Source organism: Merops nubicus, unplaced genomic scaffold (assembly GCF_000691845.1).
Source record: "Merops nubicus isolate BGI_N331 unplaced genomic scaffold, ASM69184v1 scaffold18734, whole genome shotgun sequence".
In the NCBI taxonomy this organism is placed as follows: domain Eukaryota; kingdom Metazoa; phylum Chordata; class Aves; order Coraciiformes; family Meropidae; genus Merops; species Merops nubicus.
The window spans coordinates 99,030-118,409 of NW_008603804.1; the positions used below are offsets into that span (position 1 = coordinate 99,030).

General features: G+C 42.5%; 1 protein-coding gene across 1 annotated transcript in view; it reads left to right on the forward strand.

Annotated features, from left to right (window-relative positions):
- TBCD (tubulin folding cofactor D) overlaps positions 1 to 17,790 on the forward strand; it is a 116,758-nt gene extending 98,968 nt beyond the window's left edge. The window contains exons 30-35 of the mRNA XM_008938810.1: positions 915 to 998; positions 1,825 to 1,983; positions 2,604 to 2,742; positions 10,671 to 10,748; positions 16,505 to 16,594; positions 17,733 to 17,790. Coding sequence (XP_008937058.1) covers positions 915 to 998; positions 1,825 to 1,983; positions 2,604 to 2,742; positions 10,671 to 10,727 — 439 coding nt within the window. The 3' untranslated portion in view covers positions 10,728 to 10,748; positions 16,505 to 16,594; positions 17,733 to 17,790. The remainder of the gene's footprint in view (positions 1 to 914; positions 999 to 1,824; positions 1,984 to 2,603; positions 2,743 to 10,670; positions 10,749 to 16,504; positions 16,595 to 17,732) is intronic.
- The last annotated feature ends 1,590 nt before the right edge of the window (positions 17,791 to 19,380 follow it).

The following is a 19,380-nucleotide window of genomic DNA, read 5'->3' on the forward strand; positions in this document are numbered from 1 at the left end:
CGTGTCTCTGGAGAGGCCTTGTCTTTGCTGTGTAATTTTTGTCTTTCTTTAATGGAATCGTGGGAAAGTTTAACCAACTTTTCTTTCCGTATGCAAACTTTACATTTCTTTTGACAGCTTATTTGCTGGGACTCGTCCAATCTGTCTACAGGTGTTAGATGTGAATATCTATTAGTCAGATACTATATGAAAAGCAAGGAAAGCATATTTGATGAAAGATTGCCAATCTTGTATTAAGCTACTTAGGAAAAAATTATATAATTTACTTTTTTACCATTATAACGAATGTCCCCCACAGTTTTAAATTGCATAGGCAACTACTTTCAGCTTGTTTTGGAAACTGGAAACAGTAGCATTTCTTTTCACAGGCAGGTGTATCTTTTCAAATATTTCATTTTTTTTTCCCCATAAAACTAATTATTATTTAGCACAGAGATTTAAACCATTCTGAGTTGCAGTTTTTTTTAATGTTGGAACTGAAAATTTACAAGAATATGACACAGTGTTTAAATATCTTAATGACAGAATGTGGATTGGCCTTTTTGGAAGGTGATTTGATGCAGATAAAGCACTAAAATTTAAATACATCTAATTGCACACTAGATATTACTAATAAGTACCAGTTTTAACATTCTTAAGTTAAAGAATAACCAGATGACTTCTGGCTGGAATAAAAAATAAGATGGTAAGGCAGGGGACTTGCCTGTAAATTAGGGTGACTGTTGCACCCTCAATGAAATGTGGGGTTCGCTTCACAGGATGGGGCTTGGGGGTACACGCTCCTCTTCCTCCCAAAATATGACAGCTGGCCAACGCTTTCACTATTTTGAATTTTTGCCATCTAACTTGACTGCTGATGTGTTTATTTAAATAAATAGTGATGTAACTACTCCAGTGTATCTCTGTTTCAACAGGGTACGTGAAGCTGCTATGACAAGTTTGATGCAAGTGACACTTCTGCTGGTTCAGAGTGAAGTGGAGTTGATGAATGCCAACATGTAATGCTAATTGTACTGGTTTTGTCTCTTCTCTCTTACAAGTACATTCTGGTCCATACAAGAAAGCATTGCTTATATATTGCAAACTTCCTCCTTTACTGAGTGTGACAGAACTTCTGCTAGAGGTGCCCCAAGCTTACACCCATACAGATGCTGAGAATATTGCATGTTTTTCAGAGAGTAACCTGAGAGAATCTGGGTGGCAGTCCCAGCTTTGCAACACAGCACACCTGGGAGATTTGGTCTGTACTTGCCACCACTGGGGAGCTTGCCAGTATTGTTCACTTCAATAGAAAGCAAGCTTCCCTGCTCACCCAGAGTATTGCATCATTAATTTGGAGTGTAAAATGTGGAGATGAGTTTGTATTCATTTCTGTTGTCTTTGAGGAATTATTAGTAAGAAAATACTAAAAAAAAGATCATTTACAAAACAAGGCTAATTTACACTGAGCTTCTGATTTTGAATTTCATGATACAATGCTCCCAATAGTTAAAAAAAAGGCAGTTTTTAAGCATAGCTTGAGTTGCAGCAAAACTTTCCTAATAATGCTGTTGGTTTACAGACACTGCATGCCCAATGGTTAGATGAATGTGTACATGATCACTGTGTAATATTAACATCATGATGGTTTTTTGATTGATCCATGGAAGATAAAGCTTTAAAGATTCTGTCACCATGTTGATGTCTCAAGTAATTTTTATTTTCATTACTAAGAGTTAAACTTTCATAGCAAGATGTTTTTGATATTGTTGAAGCAATTTAAATACAAGTTTTCCCGATTCACATTCTCCTGATTAAATTATGTGATTGTTTTCTTCTTTGTAGCTGCAAACAGATTATGTGCTGGCTGGCTCAACAGTCAGCTGAAAAAATAGATAAATTTCGAGCTCATGCAGGATCTGTGTTCGTGACTCTCTTACATTTTGACAACCCTCCAATTCCACACATACCTCATCGAGAAGAGCTAGAGAGGATTTTTCCGAGGTAATATATTGAAAAACATATCCTGAAGCAGTGAAAGGTGCATACTTTAACCAGGCTCTGGGTGCAGTAGTTTTTGAGATAGAATTTCAAGTTAAAGCAAGAGTAAGAGCAACTCGTTCCTGAATGGTGATTATAATATCTGATTTGGATGAGGAGCATCCAACTTTGTATCCCAGTTCTGTTTGTTCAGCAGAATCCCAGCCTCCTGCAACTCAAAGTGCTGTCTGCTAGTTGGGTTCTATGTGTGTCAGCTTTTCCTGGGGTAGATCTGTCCTTGTGTCAGTTGTTGAATAGCTGTTGGTGGGAGGGAACTTGGGATGGAATACAAGAAAGAGAACTTTTTTTCTTGGTATAGTGAAAAGTGTATGTGCAAAGGAAACTGGTTCAAATCCCTTATCTGAATCAGAACAAAGGCTTGAAGATTGCTTCACTTTACTGGCAGCAGCTGAAGTTTTGGTTTATATTTACCCCATATGCCTAAAGAGCAATGATTAATTTGATTTTTAGGTAACTCAGAGACTTTCTCTCTGGCATGCTGCTTGAGGATGAGGAGCTATCAGAGGAATGTATGGAGAAGAAAAGCAGTGCACATATACAAGGTTGTTTTTTCTTTTCCCCAGGTCAGAGAAAGAGACTCTAAACTGGAATGCTGCAGCAGAAGCCTTCCCTCGAATCAGCCAGCTGTTGGGTTTGCCAACCTACCAGTACTATGTGCTGTTGGGTCTCTCGGTGTCCGTCGGTGGATTAACAGAGACAACGGTAAGAAAGTTACTCCTGGAAGAAGTTCAGATGCAAGAGTTTTTAAAGAAATCAAGTCATACTTTTAAACCTGATGAATGTTGTGTTTTTCCTCTTTAAAAGTATTACCTTCTTGACTTTACTGAGCATGGAGGAAACAAGGGGTAAGGACACTTTGTTTCTCATTTCCTGGCCTGGTAGAACATGAATGTTCCAGCCTGTTGGGTCAACTCTTCAGTTTATTTGCTCACCCCTCCAAGCTGTTAACGAAAGAAGAGCTGTGCAGCTAAATGTTGTGATTCCTAATGCCAGGGGACTGCTCTTTTTTCAGTGAGGTGCATGCCTGTTTTCATCTGTAACCTGATGCATGGTGTTAACTAGTAGTTTTCAGTATGTGTTAAACTATGTTCAGATTCTATTTTTTTTCATTTTGATACACTTTCTATAAAAGTACCAGAGAGATGCCAGAAGTGACATTACGAAGAAACATCATTCAAATGTCTGTCTGAATCTTCTGAGAGTTACAGTCTGTATTTCGTTCTTCTGTGCATGAACAGTGCCTTTATCACTGGTGGTGGTAGTCTGTTATGCTGCCAAAATATTCCAGACTTTATTCTAATTTAAATGTATCCTTCTGTCCTTATATTACAGCTTGTGTTGCTAGTTTCAGAATTCTTGGTTTCAAGATATTTGTCTTCCAACTGTTTTTTTTTGTTTGATGTAGCCAAAGATGTCACATAAAGGAAAACAACTGTTGGGTTGAGGACAAGGTTCAGTGTGACACCACAGGGAAATACCAGACCCGTAACAGAATATTCTGGACTGCCAGTTAAATCTCTAAATTGCAGTGGTCCTGTAACAGAAGGAGGGGGTCAAGAGTCAGCACCCCAACCGCGTTTAAGAGTGTTTCCAATTAAGATTGCCGCCTCTAATTAAGAAAGCTGGTAGAAAAGTGCTGAGTGTCAGGAAACACAGTTTCTGAGGAGAGAGAACAGCTCCTGCTGGGTTCACAGAAGGAAAGAGATAATAATTTAGAGCTTGTCTCCCATGTCTTTCACTTTTCAGTCTTACCATGAGCTGTTCAGAATACGCCTGAATGATGGGTTTTGTCTGGTGCCATGGGATCAAGAGATGTCCATAGCCTTGGGGTTTCACGGAGTGGAGAGTTTGGTGTCTGTGCAGCCTCATGTCTTTAAACCATGTTTCTAAACCGGCAGCTAATTATATAGCAATGGCTATTTTAAAACTTTGAAAACATATGCTTATTGGGTTGTGACAATAACTATTGGCTAGATGATGTAACTCTTAACAGATTTTTTTTAATAGCAGACGTCCACATGAAATTCAGCTTTCAGTCAAACACAGTTAATTATAGGAGGCTCCACCAAAACCAAAGTTATTCATATAAAGTATAAAAAGGGAAGAAAGTTGTGGAGAAACAGACGTTGTGACTGCTAACTGAGGTCAGAGGAAAATTCATACTCAACATTTTAATATTGATTTTTTTCTTTTAAAATTTCTGGTTGTGCCTGGTTTTGAAAAGTGTAAACAGTTATGTTACTTGTAGCTCCTGTCCCTTGTTACCAACTGCCAGTATATTTAAGGGAAACTTTCTGTACTGTTTTCAAAATAAGATTTTGAAATGTTAACTTTCTGTGACCCCACATTTTTCTTTAATGCTTAAGGCTTGTTCCGGTTAAAATATTCTCGGGGGCTTTAGATTTAGAAAGAAGATGACCTAATTCTCTTTTGAGCCAGATAGAAGTGCAAGGGAGGCTCAAAGATAGGGTACTTACACGGGGGATTATACAGAGTGTGGTGAATGACATTTAGTACTTAAAATGTGCTATATAAACTAGAATTGATGTGTCTTACAATGACTTGTGTTTCAAACTATTCTATCAAAGCCTGTAGTGTTCTTTGCTGAATATCCAGGGTCTGATTTAAAACATCAGTAGAAAAATGAAGAACTGTTCCTATTAAATCCATATGAAAGAAGCAGATTTTTAAAATTTTGGGTAAAGGAGGATTATTCAGGGATGTATTCTTGCAGTAACCTGTGTGTGCTCTTGTAGTCTCTCCTTTCTTCCCTCTCTTACGTAAAAATGTAAGCACATACACACGTGGACGTAGAAGTTAGAAAGTTAGAAGAGTCTTGTGTACTGCAAGATAATCTGAGTTCAAATGTCAGTTTGACTTTAAGTCATCTTGGGGAATTAGCAGGAGAAAGGGTCCATTGTAATTCAGTGGTCAGTGGCTATTTTTCCATAGTTAAAATTGCTCTGCAGTAAATTTAGCAAGAGTAGCTCTTTGTTTTGCTTTTTAAAAAGACTTTCTGAAATTAGCTGTGTGGGGTATCTCAGAAACGTTGTGGTGGCAGCATGGCTGCTGAAAGAATTTGAGCTCAAGCATTTGAAGTGATCTGGAAAAACAGAAGATGTCATTCCCTTTGGGATTTGGCATTCTGCTACATTGCCTTGGTTCAAAGGGCATGTTCTCTGTGTAAAAGAATTTTCTAATTATATATCTGGCCCACAATGATGCATATTTCTTATGGCTGCATATAAAAATCCTCTCAGTATATGGAAATCAGAACTATACAATGGTGTTCTTTCTCCAGTTCACAAACCCTGTAGTTTCAGGGGTCAGGATATAATTTTGATATAATTTCATTATTGTTGAACTACACTGCATTTAACATTTTGGGAAAGCACAGAATGTCCTGTGATTCCCCTCCCCCCCCCCAAAGACTGAAAATTATGTTTTAAAATGTTACAGAAATTTTAAGTAAAATCTTGCAACAACTCGTTTCGAATATTAAAAGTTTTCTCCCAGGCCGGTACCAGAATTCCAGCATGAGAGGCCAAAGACCTGTAACAGTTGGAGCAGCAAGTTCCAAAACTGTCCAATGAAGGGTGATTATATAAAGCACCTGATGAAAAGTAAAGGCAGTCTGTGGTAGATGGATGTCAACATTCTCTATGTGCCAAATACAGGGTAAAATTTATGTTTTACTTTCCTCAACATGGACTCATTGTTTGCCAGTGATGTTTATGACTGTATGGACCATTTGGAGCAAATACTGGGCCTTGAACCAGCTGTGTTATTTTTTACAAATGAAAATGTTGGGACGTTTGTAGATGATGATCTGAAACATCTGGTTACTGTGGCAAATCGTATGCAAATTAATGCATATTTGGTTGAAAGGAACAGACCCTAAATGCAGTTTTCTTGGTTGACAATTCTTGAGCAAAATACACTTGAGAATAATTTGTAGCATTCTCTTTTTAACGAAGAAAATAGTGTGAATTACAGTATTCTTCTCAAAAAATATCATTGACTTGAGTCTTAGAGTTACTGGCCTCTGAAGATTCAATTTATTAAAAGGAGTGTTGCAAGTAAAACAAGGGAGAGGTTTCACTTGTGCTAAAATTTCAATGATATGCAATTTTTTCTAAAGTTCCTGGGAAAACAGGCTACTGCTGCTTCAGTGCTGTAAATGTGTCAGGGTTAGAAATGACCCAAACCCCGTGTTGTTTATTGAGCGTGACAGGGTTCCATCAGCAGGCGTTCCAGGGGTGCTCTGACTCCCTGTGTGGGTCTTGCTCTGCTGAAAGGCTTCTGTGAAAACTGGAGCCTTTAGCAGTTACCTGCACGCAGGATTTCATCCCTGCTTTCCCAGTACTCACTCACTTGACTTCCATTTGTGGTGTGTTGGGTGCAGAGGACGGAATGTTGCTGAGGTCCAAGGAGACAGGTTAGATGGGAGTCTGACAACCACTGGGGTATGTCAGCCTACTGATCAGCTTCAGCACAGGCTCCTCCTTTCTCATCATGCTCCACTGGCTTTCTCATCGTGTCTGTCCAAGACAGTACTGCAGAGTAAGAACCAGAGCCCTTGTGTGGATTGGGCATCCACACAATAGCTGAGATTTTATATGCTCTGTTACAAACTGGATACCTAACCTGGTTTTCTTTTGACCTTATCAGTCCCATGTGTTGCCTCCAGAGTGTTTTTAGAAGCCCTGTTCTTCAGTTTTGCAACAAGCTGATTAGGAAACAATTTGATGAAGGTTTGTACAGACACCTTAATTTGTACACCACAGACCTGTCCAGAGCTGTAATTGGCTTCTCCTCCTGATGTAGCTACACTTCCTCATACTTTTCCCCTGATTCAGGAGGGAAATCCTTGGGACTTTAATTTTATCACCAGATGAATGGTCCCTTTGAACACTGTTGGCCTTATCAGGTATTGCCTATCACTGAAGTATCTACTATTGGCTTAAATGATGGGAGAGTCAGGTCTTGGCAGACCCTGGTTTCACTATGTTAATTAAGAACAAGGTCATTCTCAGGCCTCCTCTTAAATTCTTATCCAAGGCTGTCCCAGTTCCAACCCATTAACCTCCTAATTTCCTTTCCCAGTCCTCATGGAACCCGAGGGAAAGGTAAATGTCACACATTGGATAGAGTGTGAATTCTGTGTTCTGTTTAGATGAGGAAGAAATTTGGAAATGCTTTTCTCTGCAAATACTCATAAGCAGTTAGGGTTAGAGCTGAGATACTGTCCTCAGAGGTTATCTTGGAAAAAAGCAACATTCACCTGAGGAGGAAATATGGATTTGACCTGTTCCTGTAATGTTATTTTGTTATATTGGAGTTTCTTCGAGTAAAGTTCGTATGATCTGTGCTGACGATATAGAAAATACCCCATTTTTTAATCTCCCAAGCAGTTATGTGATGATTTACCCACATCTGGACTTCTGCATTATTTAATTCCTTGCTAATGAAGAAATGCTGCCTTCATTATACAGCTTTTCAGATTATCCTGCTACTCTGTCTTGGTTTTGCACAGCTTTGGAAGATCCTACAAGTAGCTATGCTTGACCTTTTTTTCGTGCCTGTTCTTGCCTTTTCAGTCATTTAAATCTGCAGGAAAAGCACTGAGTAATTAAGTTTTCTTCAAAAAAGGTGCAAGATCTGCAAGGTAGTTTAATAAACAAAAGAAACAGTAGTGGCAGTTGCGTGGTTAGCCATACACATTTTAAGATCTTTTCCTGAGACTTGACTCGGACATAGCCTGTTTTCTGCTTGTGCTTGATCTCTGCGAGCGTGAGGTATTAGGACAAAATATTTCTTCTTTGTTTGTAATGGCCTTATAGGCACAGATTGTTTTAAAGGGTAAAATGCAATAATTAATCAGGTTTTAAATTCTTTTGGTGTAAGGATACAGTTTATACTCAGCCCAGAGTTACTTTTGGCATACAAAAGAACCGTACTCAGCTCAGTTCAGTATTTTCTCTTCCTGATAAAAAGGCCAGTCAGAGGGAACTGATTGCACCTTTGAACGAGCTATCAAAATGCTCTGTATGAGCTTCAGAGAGAAGATCTCCCCTGAGTAGGATTGCTTACTCAACAGAAAATTATTTAACGCTTGCAACTAAAACGGAAAGAAGTTACTTCAGAACTGCTGTGCCCCCCCTACCCTTCCCACAGCCCCCTTCATTGCCAGCTAGTTTCTTGTAGGGAGACACCATCTAACCAGCCCCTCCTTCCCTAAGTGACTCGAGTCCCAGCAGGACTGATGAACCTTCATGTGGTGGCCTTTCAGGGCTTCAAGGGGCCTGTCACAAAGATGGGGACAATTTTTAGTAGGGCCTGTTCGGACAGGACAAAGGGTGGTGATTTTAAACTAAGAGGGAGATTTAGACTGGAGAGAAGGAAGAAATTTTTGACACTGAGGGCAGTGAGCCCCTGTCCCAGGCTGCCCAGAGAGGTGGTCACTTCCCCATCCCTGGAACCATTCCAGGGGAGGTTGGATGGAGCTCTGAGTGAGCTGCTATAGTTGGTGATGTTCCTACTCACTGCAGGGGGGTGGGACTCGATGAGCTTTTGAGGTCACTTCCAACCCAAACCAGTCTGTGATTCTATTATGTTTATCTTTGATGTAATATTTTTTTCGAGGTAGTTTCTGTAACAAAACCCCACATATTTTTCTTCTCATCCTCAAGGGAAGTCAATATTTTAAAAGGTGAGCCTGGAAACCCAAATTCCTACCTCTCCCAGAAATGGAGAACCTTAGCACTAGGAGTAATGTTCATGCTACCCGTGGCAGTCCTCGTCCTGCTGCTCAAGGGTGTGCTGTTGGGTGCTGGGGGCACAGATCCCACAGGAAAAGGAGGTTCCTGAAGGAAAGGGGAGGGGGGGAACCTGCAGAGCCTCCTCCCCTCCCACACTGAAGGTCAGGGGGAGGAGAACCAAATGCTTGGGCTGACAAGTGCTGCTGGGACCAGGACAGCAGGCGTGAGCTGCATGGGTTGCTTCTAGAGCCTGGAACATAGACACTGAAACCTCCTTCTGCCATTGTCCTCAGCGAGCTGATGAACCTCAGAGAGTTACACCAAGAGTCATTCTTTCTGCCTTGTTTTGAATTTTTAACCCAAGTGTTTGTGTGGCCCTGCACCATGTGCTCAAGAGCTTCCCGGCATTCGGTTACATCAGCTTGTTTAACAAATATTACCTCTTGAACTTGTTGTGTACTCTTTCTCTTTCGGAGCCATAACAATATTATTATTTGAAGTAAAGCAGGATAATCACAGCGGTTTGGAGGTGGTTTATTTTAAGAGAAAGAAAATAACGAACCTTTAATGTGGTCTTTTTTCCTACAATGGCCAAACTTAAAAAGGAAAAAAACCTCTTTCCTTGAAAAAGGATTAATGAAAAGTAAAATAGACACCTTGCTGTCAAATAGTGTTAGTGAATTTATGCACGTGGCTGGTGCTGGAGGAACATGTTCACGGTGCAGGTGCACACCTCAGGTGGTGGGGGGGAGGAGTCCTTCTGCGTAGTCGGCATTTGTCCCCTGGGCATTCATGTGAGGTTCCTTCTGTTGCAGCTCAGATACTCTGCCCAGAGCCTTTTTGACTACATGAAAAGCATCCAGAATGATTCCAGCGCTATGGAGAGTTTTTGTGAGACGCTGCTGAAGGTCTTTGAGGACAACCTGCGGAATGACCGGTAACGGGTCGCTGTCGCTTTTTGTCTTTCACAGCAGGACTCTTTGAAGTCAGATGTGTGGCACATCTCTTTTTATACACCTGGGTGGAATATATCTGAGCCATCTAAATTTGCTGAAATGCATCTGTTTGGCATAGCAGTGCCCTTGGTAAAAGGTATCACAAAGGTGTGCTGGTAGAATATTTTGCGTTCACCATAGTTTAGTATTGCACATAATGTGATAAGCACCAGTTTTTACAGCATGTGATATTGCAGATATGCACTTTTCAGTGTCATCCCATCTGCATTTCATTTAGGTAGCATTTTTTCCACAAATACTTGAAGCATAATGTTCTTGTGAAGATTGTCAAAGTGACCCATCCTGCATAATGAGATTAATTTCTCTAAGCCTCACTTATCAAACAAGCAAAGTAGAAAATATTCCTTAGGGGAAGAAACTCCACACCTATTAATAGAATTTTCAGTTTTCTTGTGTTTTTATTTTGTTTCTTGTCTCAGCTGTTGATATAGAAAAGATAACCATAGTTATTCCAGCTGACAGGTTGTGTGCTGGTTCATTTGGTTACTACCTGTAGCGAGGAGGTGCTGTAACTTCTGATACATTTTGTGGAATATGTTGTTTATGTACTAGAAAAGAAATTAATATTTTCTACTACTGTTAATTGTGTTTTCAGGACCCTGCAAGTTTAAACCAGGCGTGTTGTTAATTAGGATTTTTCCTGTTGGCTGTAACGGAATGTCCCTCTCTCAGCCAGGAGGGTGATTTAGCCAACACAGAAGTTACCCAGCAACCCTTCTCTGTGTAAATTAGAATTCTAACTTAAATAAGTGTAGGTAGATAGGAAGTTTCTTTTTTTACTTCTAATTAAAAATAGTGTGTATCTGTATGCCAAGAGGTGTATTTACATTGTTAAATTGCTTTCTTTCATCAGGGTGTCTGTGCCTCTCCTGGCAATGCTGGACCAAATGCTGGCAAACGGCTGTTTTGATGTGTTTACCATGCAAGAGAAGTGAGTTGCTGAATGTCTTTTTTGTTGTTTATTTTCCACCATGCAACAGGGCTCTGAAATCCTACACTGACTGCTGCTGAGTGTTGCTCTAGATATGGGTCCACAGGGCTCTTCAGTGTGAGTGTATACGGATATCGTGTTTTAATTTTCCCGAGGCTGGGACAAATTCTGGACCAGATGGCCTTGAAAGGACCTTGGGAAGATCTGCAACTCTCAGATCAGTGTAGAAGTTGATTATTGGTTCATCATTTAACAACCAGCACATTAATCAAACTCAACTGCTGTTTTTCACCTGCAGACTTGGGCCAGCATCAGGCCCATTTAGATCTTTCCTTTACTAGCTCCCTCAGTAGGTGTTTTTGGAGGATATTCTTCACTGTGCCATCAGCCTTTAGCACCGGCAGCGTCCTGTTGTGATGCTGCAGAAGGGCATATGCAAGCCATCTCTTCTCAAATCCCACTGCCTTTGTTAGTGTGAGTATCACCAGAGAAGTTAATTAAGATTCTAATAAGAATAATAATAAAGGCATGTCCCAGCTTTTCCACACTGAGTTCAGTCTTCTGGAAAGTATTTAGTTCAGGAATGGATAAACATGTGTAAGACACTCCAATGTGAAATCATGCTTTTTTGCAGATGTTTCAGAAGAGAATGATTTTCATTTCAGTAATATTAAAATACATTCCACAAACTCTCTCAGGCAGCATCTTGGCAATATCTACAGATATTTGCAGAATTGTACAGCATGAACGCTACGAGCACGTACACTGGATTTGGAATCCATTGATTCAAGAATTGCACACAGCAGATATATCTGAAAAACTTTAATCACTCTGAAAGTTTTAATTGAATCTTCTCTTGAAGTATGTATTTAGCTAATATAACTTAAATCAAATTTGGCAGTCCCTTTTTGAATGGGAATTTTAAAAGAGTCAAGCACAGATGGAATGAATATTACTTCTTTGTTTTGTTGATCACACAGGGGACTGGGGAATTCCACATAGTCTTCTCTGCTGGGCAAGGTGATAGATTATGAGTGGAAGTCCCAGGCAGGCTCTATCTGACAGGTCACTGAACATAAAGCATGTGGTGGCATCAGTGTGTGCTGTGTGAGGCTCAAACTCAGTCCTCTGGTGCCATTGTAATGCTGTATTAAAAGGCCTGAAATAAAATCCAAGGGGACTATAGGGGGAGGAGGGAAAGATTTTGAAGCTGATCTAAATGTATTTGCTTCCATTTTGATGATGAATCCGAACAACAAAAGCAGTAACTGTACGGCCCAGTGGATCTTTCTCATGGCAAGGGAGTGAAATACTGGCATGAAGCACAAGAACTCATTAGAAGGCCAGGGCTCTAGAAAGTTTGAAGACGGCTAGAAAGAGACAATTTAGTTTCTGCATGTGACACTTTTGGTACCTTATGGTGGATCATGAATGAGTTGCTGTGTGTCCTTCCCAGGGAGCCAGGTGAGCCTGACTCACGGGGTCCTCTGTGCTCTGAGCCCTCTATCCAGAACAGCTGGACGTGGTAGGTGGGTGAGGAGCCCAAAACTGTATTTATGCAATGTTTGCATTTTTGTACTTTGGCATATGTTGCCTGGGTATGGTTAGGGATGGATAAGCACTGATCCTGGCTCCGAGGCCTGCCCACTCACGTGGAAGAGAAGTGTGCCCTGGGGCTGGTTTCTTCAGTGGGATCATTTACTCCCTTTTCAAGGCAGCATGCCATGAAAATGTAGAAATACAGTGCAGACTGAGCTGGAAAGTTGTGACACTGTCCGGTGGCATGAAATGGCTGTGTGTGCCTGTAAAGTTCACATAAATTGTGCCTGTCATAGGAGGGCAGAGGTGCACGGTTGTTTTAGAGAACCTACTTACTGCTGGTGAGCAACTTCCCCGCTGTAGGATGTCCAGCTTCAAGATTATGCAGACACCAGCCACTCGACAGACAGCTGTCACATTATTAAAAAAGTGGTGCAGATGCATTTTGAAGTTTCAGACGTATATTGTGCACTGTCCTGAACCTTTTTTTCCTAATGAAACATGAGCAGAGCAGGTAGTGCCCGACGCTGCTTAACCCAAACAGGATTAACAGCTGTTGGCTGAACAAGTTGGACACCTGGGAGGAGCTCAGTGCTCCAGGGAAAGCAGTTGCCACACGGTGTCACTCCTGCCCTGCAGAGAGACAACCCCCTGGGCCTTTTCCTGCCTCTTCACCCCGTGTAGCTCATAAAGTTTAGAATCCTCAGCTTGACATTTCTGGCATGTTTTTTCTAGGTGAGTTTCAGCGTTTGTGAAGCTCTGTGTGGCTGGTTGTGTAATCTCTGTGCAGGAGGCCAAGGGAACCATGCGGCATTTCTCCTCCACTCTGATACTGTGAATGCTGGTGTTTGAGGTGGGGTTTATTGTCACATCTGGGTAACTTCTTTGCCAGGGCTCTGCTGAAGCTGCCAGGAGGGAGTGAAGTGTAGGGTCAATACCTGTCCAGTGGGGTTTGAAATGAATGGACTGGAGGATCACTGGGCTCATCAGAGGCCATCAGAGGCCATCAGAAGCAGCTTTGCTTTGATGTGGAAAGGAGGAGCTCTGCCTGCCGCTTTTCAGCCTGGCACTTCCTCCTCTTCTGAAGCTGGCATAAACCTGCACGTCCAGCAGGCGAGTTTCCTTCTCCCTTGAATTGGCAGGGGTGGTTTGTACATCTCTAAATACCCTTCTCCCAGTAGAACTCAGCATGAGGTATTTCCTTGATCTGTTCTGCCAAGTGCTCACAAACTGCCAAAACAAGGGCGGGGGGTGGGGAGGGAGCTTCTTCTGGCAGCAGTGCAGGTGTCTGCTGGCCTCAGGTGTTTGTGAACTGCAGCATCACTCACCTGCTGCCTCCTCTCCCTACACAGGGCCGTTGTTTCCAGTTGGGATGGAATTTCTCTGTAGTAGCACAGCCCAAAACCTCCCGATTTCATCTCAGAGCTCCTGGTGAAGTTGTGGAGCTGTGTTCAGCAATGCAGGGAGTGCTAATTGATTGGAGAGGCTGCTGGAGGCAAAGGGCACCACGCTGGAGGCAGAGCTGTCATAAATAAAGCAGAGCATATTGGGCTTTTCTAGGCTCACCAGTGGCTGCTCTTAAGAGATGGTGGTAACTGTCAGCTCCCTGCTGGTAGTTGGATGAGGGAGAGGGAGAATAAAGGAGAGTGAACTGAAGCTGTTTGCAGAACTGGCACTGGTGCGGGTTTTGTGGTTTGGGCTCCTGTGGCTGCAGGAGTCGTTCTGCTGCCTGGGGAGTGAGTGATCACCAGAGATGCTCCGTCTGCCAAGAGCCCAGACACTGCTCAGAAAGTGCGGCGAGAGCAGTCGAATAGCCGGTGCCATCTGAACAGAGTAGCCTTTGCAGGACAATTAGGATCTAAGGTTTTCTGGAGTAACAAGTAAAAGTGGCATTTCTCTTTCTTATGTGCACTTATTTTCCATATTCAGCAGAAGCATTCACACGTTGTGTGTGTATAATACTTTCCTGGTGGTCTTGCAGTGGTTTAGGATGGTGTGTGTCCCCACGGCTCTCTGACTGATGACTTGTGTGTGTTACAGTTCCCATGGGTTTTTCTTTTAAAGCAGTTATTTCACTGTTACACAATAAGCCATGAAGTGACGAGCAGGGCTGTGGCTGGCCTCTGGCTTCACGGCCAGCCCAGGCGATGGCAGCTGGGCTGTGGAAGCTCAGCTCACCTTTCAGAGGCAAACCCCTGTACCTTTTGGCCATACCTCGTGTGCCCAGTTGCGATAAGTAAGGCTTTCAGACCTTCTCCCTCCTCCCCAGATGCCGGCTCTGTTTCTGCTGGCACCGAGCCCACACAGGAGAAGGAATTTTCTCAATTTCCTTTAAAGAGGCCAAGCTATTTGAGTCATTTGAGATCACACATAGGTTAGGTCTAGTTATTACAAATGTGAAATTGGCAAGTGACAGAAAGGAAAGTGCATCTGTTTTAAAGACAAAATGCTGCACGTAAGGTTATGGGTATTAAATCTGTTCCAGATGCTCTTGTTCCAATTGGTCTCTTTGTTGCTGTACATCTCAACAATGTCCCTGCTCAACCAATTTAAATCTCACCTAATTTGCTCTATTGCTGTTGTGTGCTGAAAGCCAGGCATCCATTGCAGGTATTCCAATTAGTTCTCTACACAATGTCTTTCTGTAATTAGGGGTGGGAGGAGACAAAATTTCACCAAGGTAAGAAATCACCAAACCTCCTCTTAATATTGAGGGAGCAGAACGTCTCTACCTGACCTGCCCAGGCACATCAGTGCCTGTGGCCACACTGCCAGGCTCATTGCCCGTTCAGGCTGGTGTCTGCCATCCCCCTCACGTGTCCCTGCATGGGGGTGTCGTGCCCATCCCACCCCCCAGTGCGCAGGAACGGGCGGTGCTGGGCGCTGCCGGCGGTGACGGCACGAGCTTGCTCCTCCAGCATCTCACGGGGGTGTTCCAGCTCCTTGGTCCTGAAATCCACTGCCGGCTCTGAAAATGTCTAACGAAGCCTCAATATCAACACTGAAACCCTGGCAATCTTATTTACTCTTTTCCTGTGGTTTTCTGGACAGTATTGAGACACCGTAGACAGCGTTCTGTAGCTTAATGGCTCTGGGGTTTGTTGTTCGGCTTTTTTTAACCAGCTCACTATGCCTCAGTACATGCCAGTACTTTGTTAAGAATTTTTTCAAAGCGACTAAAAGCCTCTAACTCTTTTCTGGAAAACTCTATCTAACAAGGTGCATTAACTTAACAAAACATCTTGTCACTCCTATAAACATCTTGTTTTAAATGTTCTGTTTTTCACCAGATTACACTACACAGCTTTTCTGAGTAGCTCTTACCCACAGCTTTGAATAGTGGTAGCAGAAAAGAAATGTATTGTTGCTTTCTGCTTTCCATACACAATACAGGGAGGCTTCCAAAATACGCAGTCTAGAGGTAATTGTGCTTACTAGACAAATATGAAATAGTTTCTTTTGCATCCATGGCACTTCAGCTTTGGGTGTAGTGTGTAAAAGATTAAATAATTTGTACTGGAATAAAAGCAATATTCCCTCTTTAACAGATCCTTGGAATATGCTAACAATACTTGTGTTTGTATGAGTGTCTGGGAAAGGGCTGTGAGAATCACGTTTCCCAGACTGTGTAGAAAAAGAAAAGTATTTGCTAAATATATTTAAAGATGGCTTCATGACTTGTACACTTAACTGTAGAACCCTGTGTTTAATTACGTTGTCTGGAATCGCTAAAGGAATTTGGGCTGTGAAATGGTCGAGTATTTAAGAACAACATTCATCCCCTTTTATGTAAAGTTTGGTTGAAGACCTTAGGGGATGACCAAGCACTAAATAATTTTTATTTGGCTATAGAATATTTCAGTTCCTGACATAGTATTTCTGCTCATACCACACTCTGTTGCAAAGACAAGTGGTGGCCAGCCAGGTGCCATGCATACACCGACCCAGTCTGGATAAATGCAGCTCACATTTCAGCACACGGGTAGTAGCAACGTAAATGATAAATACTCATTTCTTCCCAAAGCCAAGACCCAGTAACGTGGTGGCCAAACTGGCCCATGTCTGTACCAAAGTCCCCTCTAGTGCAGGGTGAGCTGCTGGGGAGGAACGTGTACTTCTGCTCCTTGGAGTGGTAGTGTGGCATCTTTACATTCATTAAATGTGTTTGAAATTCTACCGAAATCTATTGACCGTCTCTTTTTGTTTCCCATTTTCAGCCATCCCTTCTCTGTGAAGTTATTTACCCTTTGTAAAGAAGAGATCAAAAGATCCAAAGACATCCGGAAACTTCGCTCCAGCATAGGAGTGTGAGTTGATGAAGTAAAGTAACCTTTGCTCTGCTCATAGAAAGCGAAGGAAACGTAAATTCCCAGATATAACTGCTGGGTCCGTTTCATGTGAAATTTAAATGAAAACCGCACACAATTATGTGGAATATCAAGTTTTGAGAGTTTCATGTACTTTGAGGGAGAGGTGGGTGAAAACATATGAGGGATCTGATAAAATTTAACTATTTTTAAACTGTTTATATTCCTAAAGATGCAGTGAATCATTTGCTTTTTGCTTATAGAGAACTTGACTTGGTGCCAGTGCAAAATACATGTAATTGATTAGATCTTTTATATATATATATCTCTCAAAATACATATAATTGATTAGATCTTATGTGTGCATTAGAAGGAGCTGAAAATATCTGCAAAATAGTTTCTGGCTTTAGGGTAAAAGCCCTCATCTGAGCTGGCAGAGAAGGCAAACCAAAAATGTCCCATCAGGACAGACAGGACTGGGTGAGGAGAGGAGGAAAGCAAAGACAAAGCATTGCAATACTGACTGTGAAGGGTCTTTGGCAGAAACTTGGCAAAATTACTCAGGTTTAACAATGCCAAGAAATTATTTTATTGCCTTTCATTTAATTTCTTTAACGGTTTCAGCGTGGAAAAAAGCCTGAGATGAGCTGAAACCTGAATTTCGAGTTTGTCGTTCACTCTGCCCTGCGTCAGGCACCTAGAGCTGCCCCCGGGCCTTTGGCGTGGGGCAAGAGGCTGAGTCACGCGTGGCTCCTGGTGCTCCTGGTGTCAGGCCTCAGTGCTGCTGGGCAGCAGCTTTAAAACCATGTTTGCACTTGGCTCTTGGTGCTCCTGGTGTCAGGCCTCGGTGCTGTGGCAGCAGCTTTAAAACCATGTTTGCACTTGGCTCTTGGTGCTCCTGGTGTCGGGCCTCGGTGCTGTGGCAGCAGCTTTAAAACCATGTTTGCACTTGGCTCCGAGGTGCAGCAGCCCGGGAGCCTCCGGCTCGCTGTGCTCACCTCGTGCTGTTTGCTTTCCCACAGCACGGGGAGTTCCTGGGCAGGAGAGCTGCTCCTCTTGCCCTTTTTGCTGAGACACATCTTCAGTCAGAGCCTCCAAACGTACTTTTACAGGCTGCTTTTCTTCTTACATTTTCTAGGTTTTGTGGCCTGATTCAGTTTCAAGGAGACATGAGAAAGAAAGTTTTGTTTCAGTTGTTTCTCCTCCTTTGCCATCCGTTTCCTGTAGTAAGTATTGAAGACATTGCATAATGTCAAATGTACTATTATAAAATAATTGACAACTAAAAAAATATTTAAGTGCATTAAAGCAGCATTCTTTTTAACAGCCATTAATGTGTATAGCAGGTTTTATTCCCCAAGAGCCTGCTATGTGTAATGCTGCCAGCTGAAGCAGCCTGCTGGATGCTCACAGTGTACCTGGCTGTTACTGCTTTCCACCTTCTGCCCTTACTGTTTTAAATCCAAAAAAGAAAGTGAAAACCCCTGAGGTCTTGCAGTGGTTTGAGAGCACACTGAGTAGCCTTGGTGGCTGGCCAATGCAAACCTGTGTTGTTTGCTCTAACACTGATTAATTTTGCTGATTGCCTCTCGATAAGGTTAAAATCATATGGTACTTTGCAAGGCCTGACACTTTGGAGTTTTAGTTCAACTGTTTCCATGTTGTCTGCACTTCTACATGAAGAATCCTGTAAGAGCTGAAGAGAGATCATTTCAATTTTGTGTTTTATTGGCATTTTATGTCATGAATATATTTTGGCTTTACGGATGGGTCAATTTAATTTGGCACTACTACTCCAGAAATAACCCTATAATTTCTTCACCTTCCTTTGGTTATCATCAGGCTTTCTTGAAAAAACCCAACCCAAACAGGATTTCTTTTTGTTGCAGTTTTGCTGTCTTCCTTTTCATCTTTCTATATACACATTGTACTTCAGAAACCAGCCCAGGAGCTGTTTCTGTAGGTACAACAACATCACTATGAAACAGCTCGAGGAGAAATACTTGCAAAGTAGCTGCTTCTGGAAACGACTGGAGGGAGCCAGTGTTATTCCCATCATCATCCATCTCCCAGGAGTTTTTGCAGTTTTGCTGACTCTTACAATCGCCAGACTAGGAAATCTGTTTTGGGAGCCTGCAGCAACCAAAGCTAGAGCCGGCCTTAGCTCAATGAGTCATTTCAAGAAAAGAAATAGACCAGTTGGGCCAGCCTCAAACATTTGAATTGTTGCCTTGTGAGGGCCAGAGCTGTAGCCTTCATCTGACCCACTGCAAAGGTTTAGTGAAAATAGACCAGCGGCGGTGGGGGGAAGGTCCTTCAGGTGCAGGACTGAAGCAGCAAATCGCTGCCAGTGCTGAGACCAGGCTGTAGTGGGAGTACTAGTGTTGGTGTGAGGAACCAGTAACGGCACTGGGCTCGTCCCTGGGGAACTCGGACACTTCCCTGAGGCCTCCTCTGCCTCCTCCCGCAGATCCGGAAGACGACAGCGGGGCAAGTGTACGAGATGCTGCTAACCTACAGCGACGCCGCCGACCCTGCTGTGATGGACCAGGCCATGACCATCCTCAGCGACACCAACTGGTAAGGGACCCTGGTGCCAGGTAGGAGTAAGAGCTGAAGTCGTTTTTCTACCACTGAAGTTAAAAAAGGAATAGCTGATGCCTTTGAAAGCCGATGGCAGGGCGGCTCAAGAAGCAACCCTGTAGCTTGAGCCGTTTATTGCTTCCAGGCCAGAAAAGCGTGGCTGAAAAGGATTTTTCTGTTGTCCTGTCTAATGTCCTGCTGAA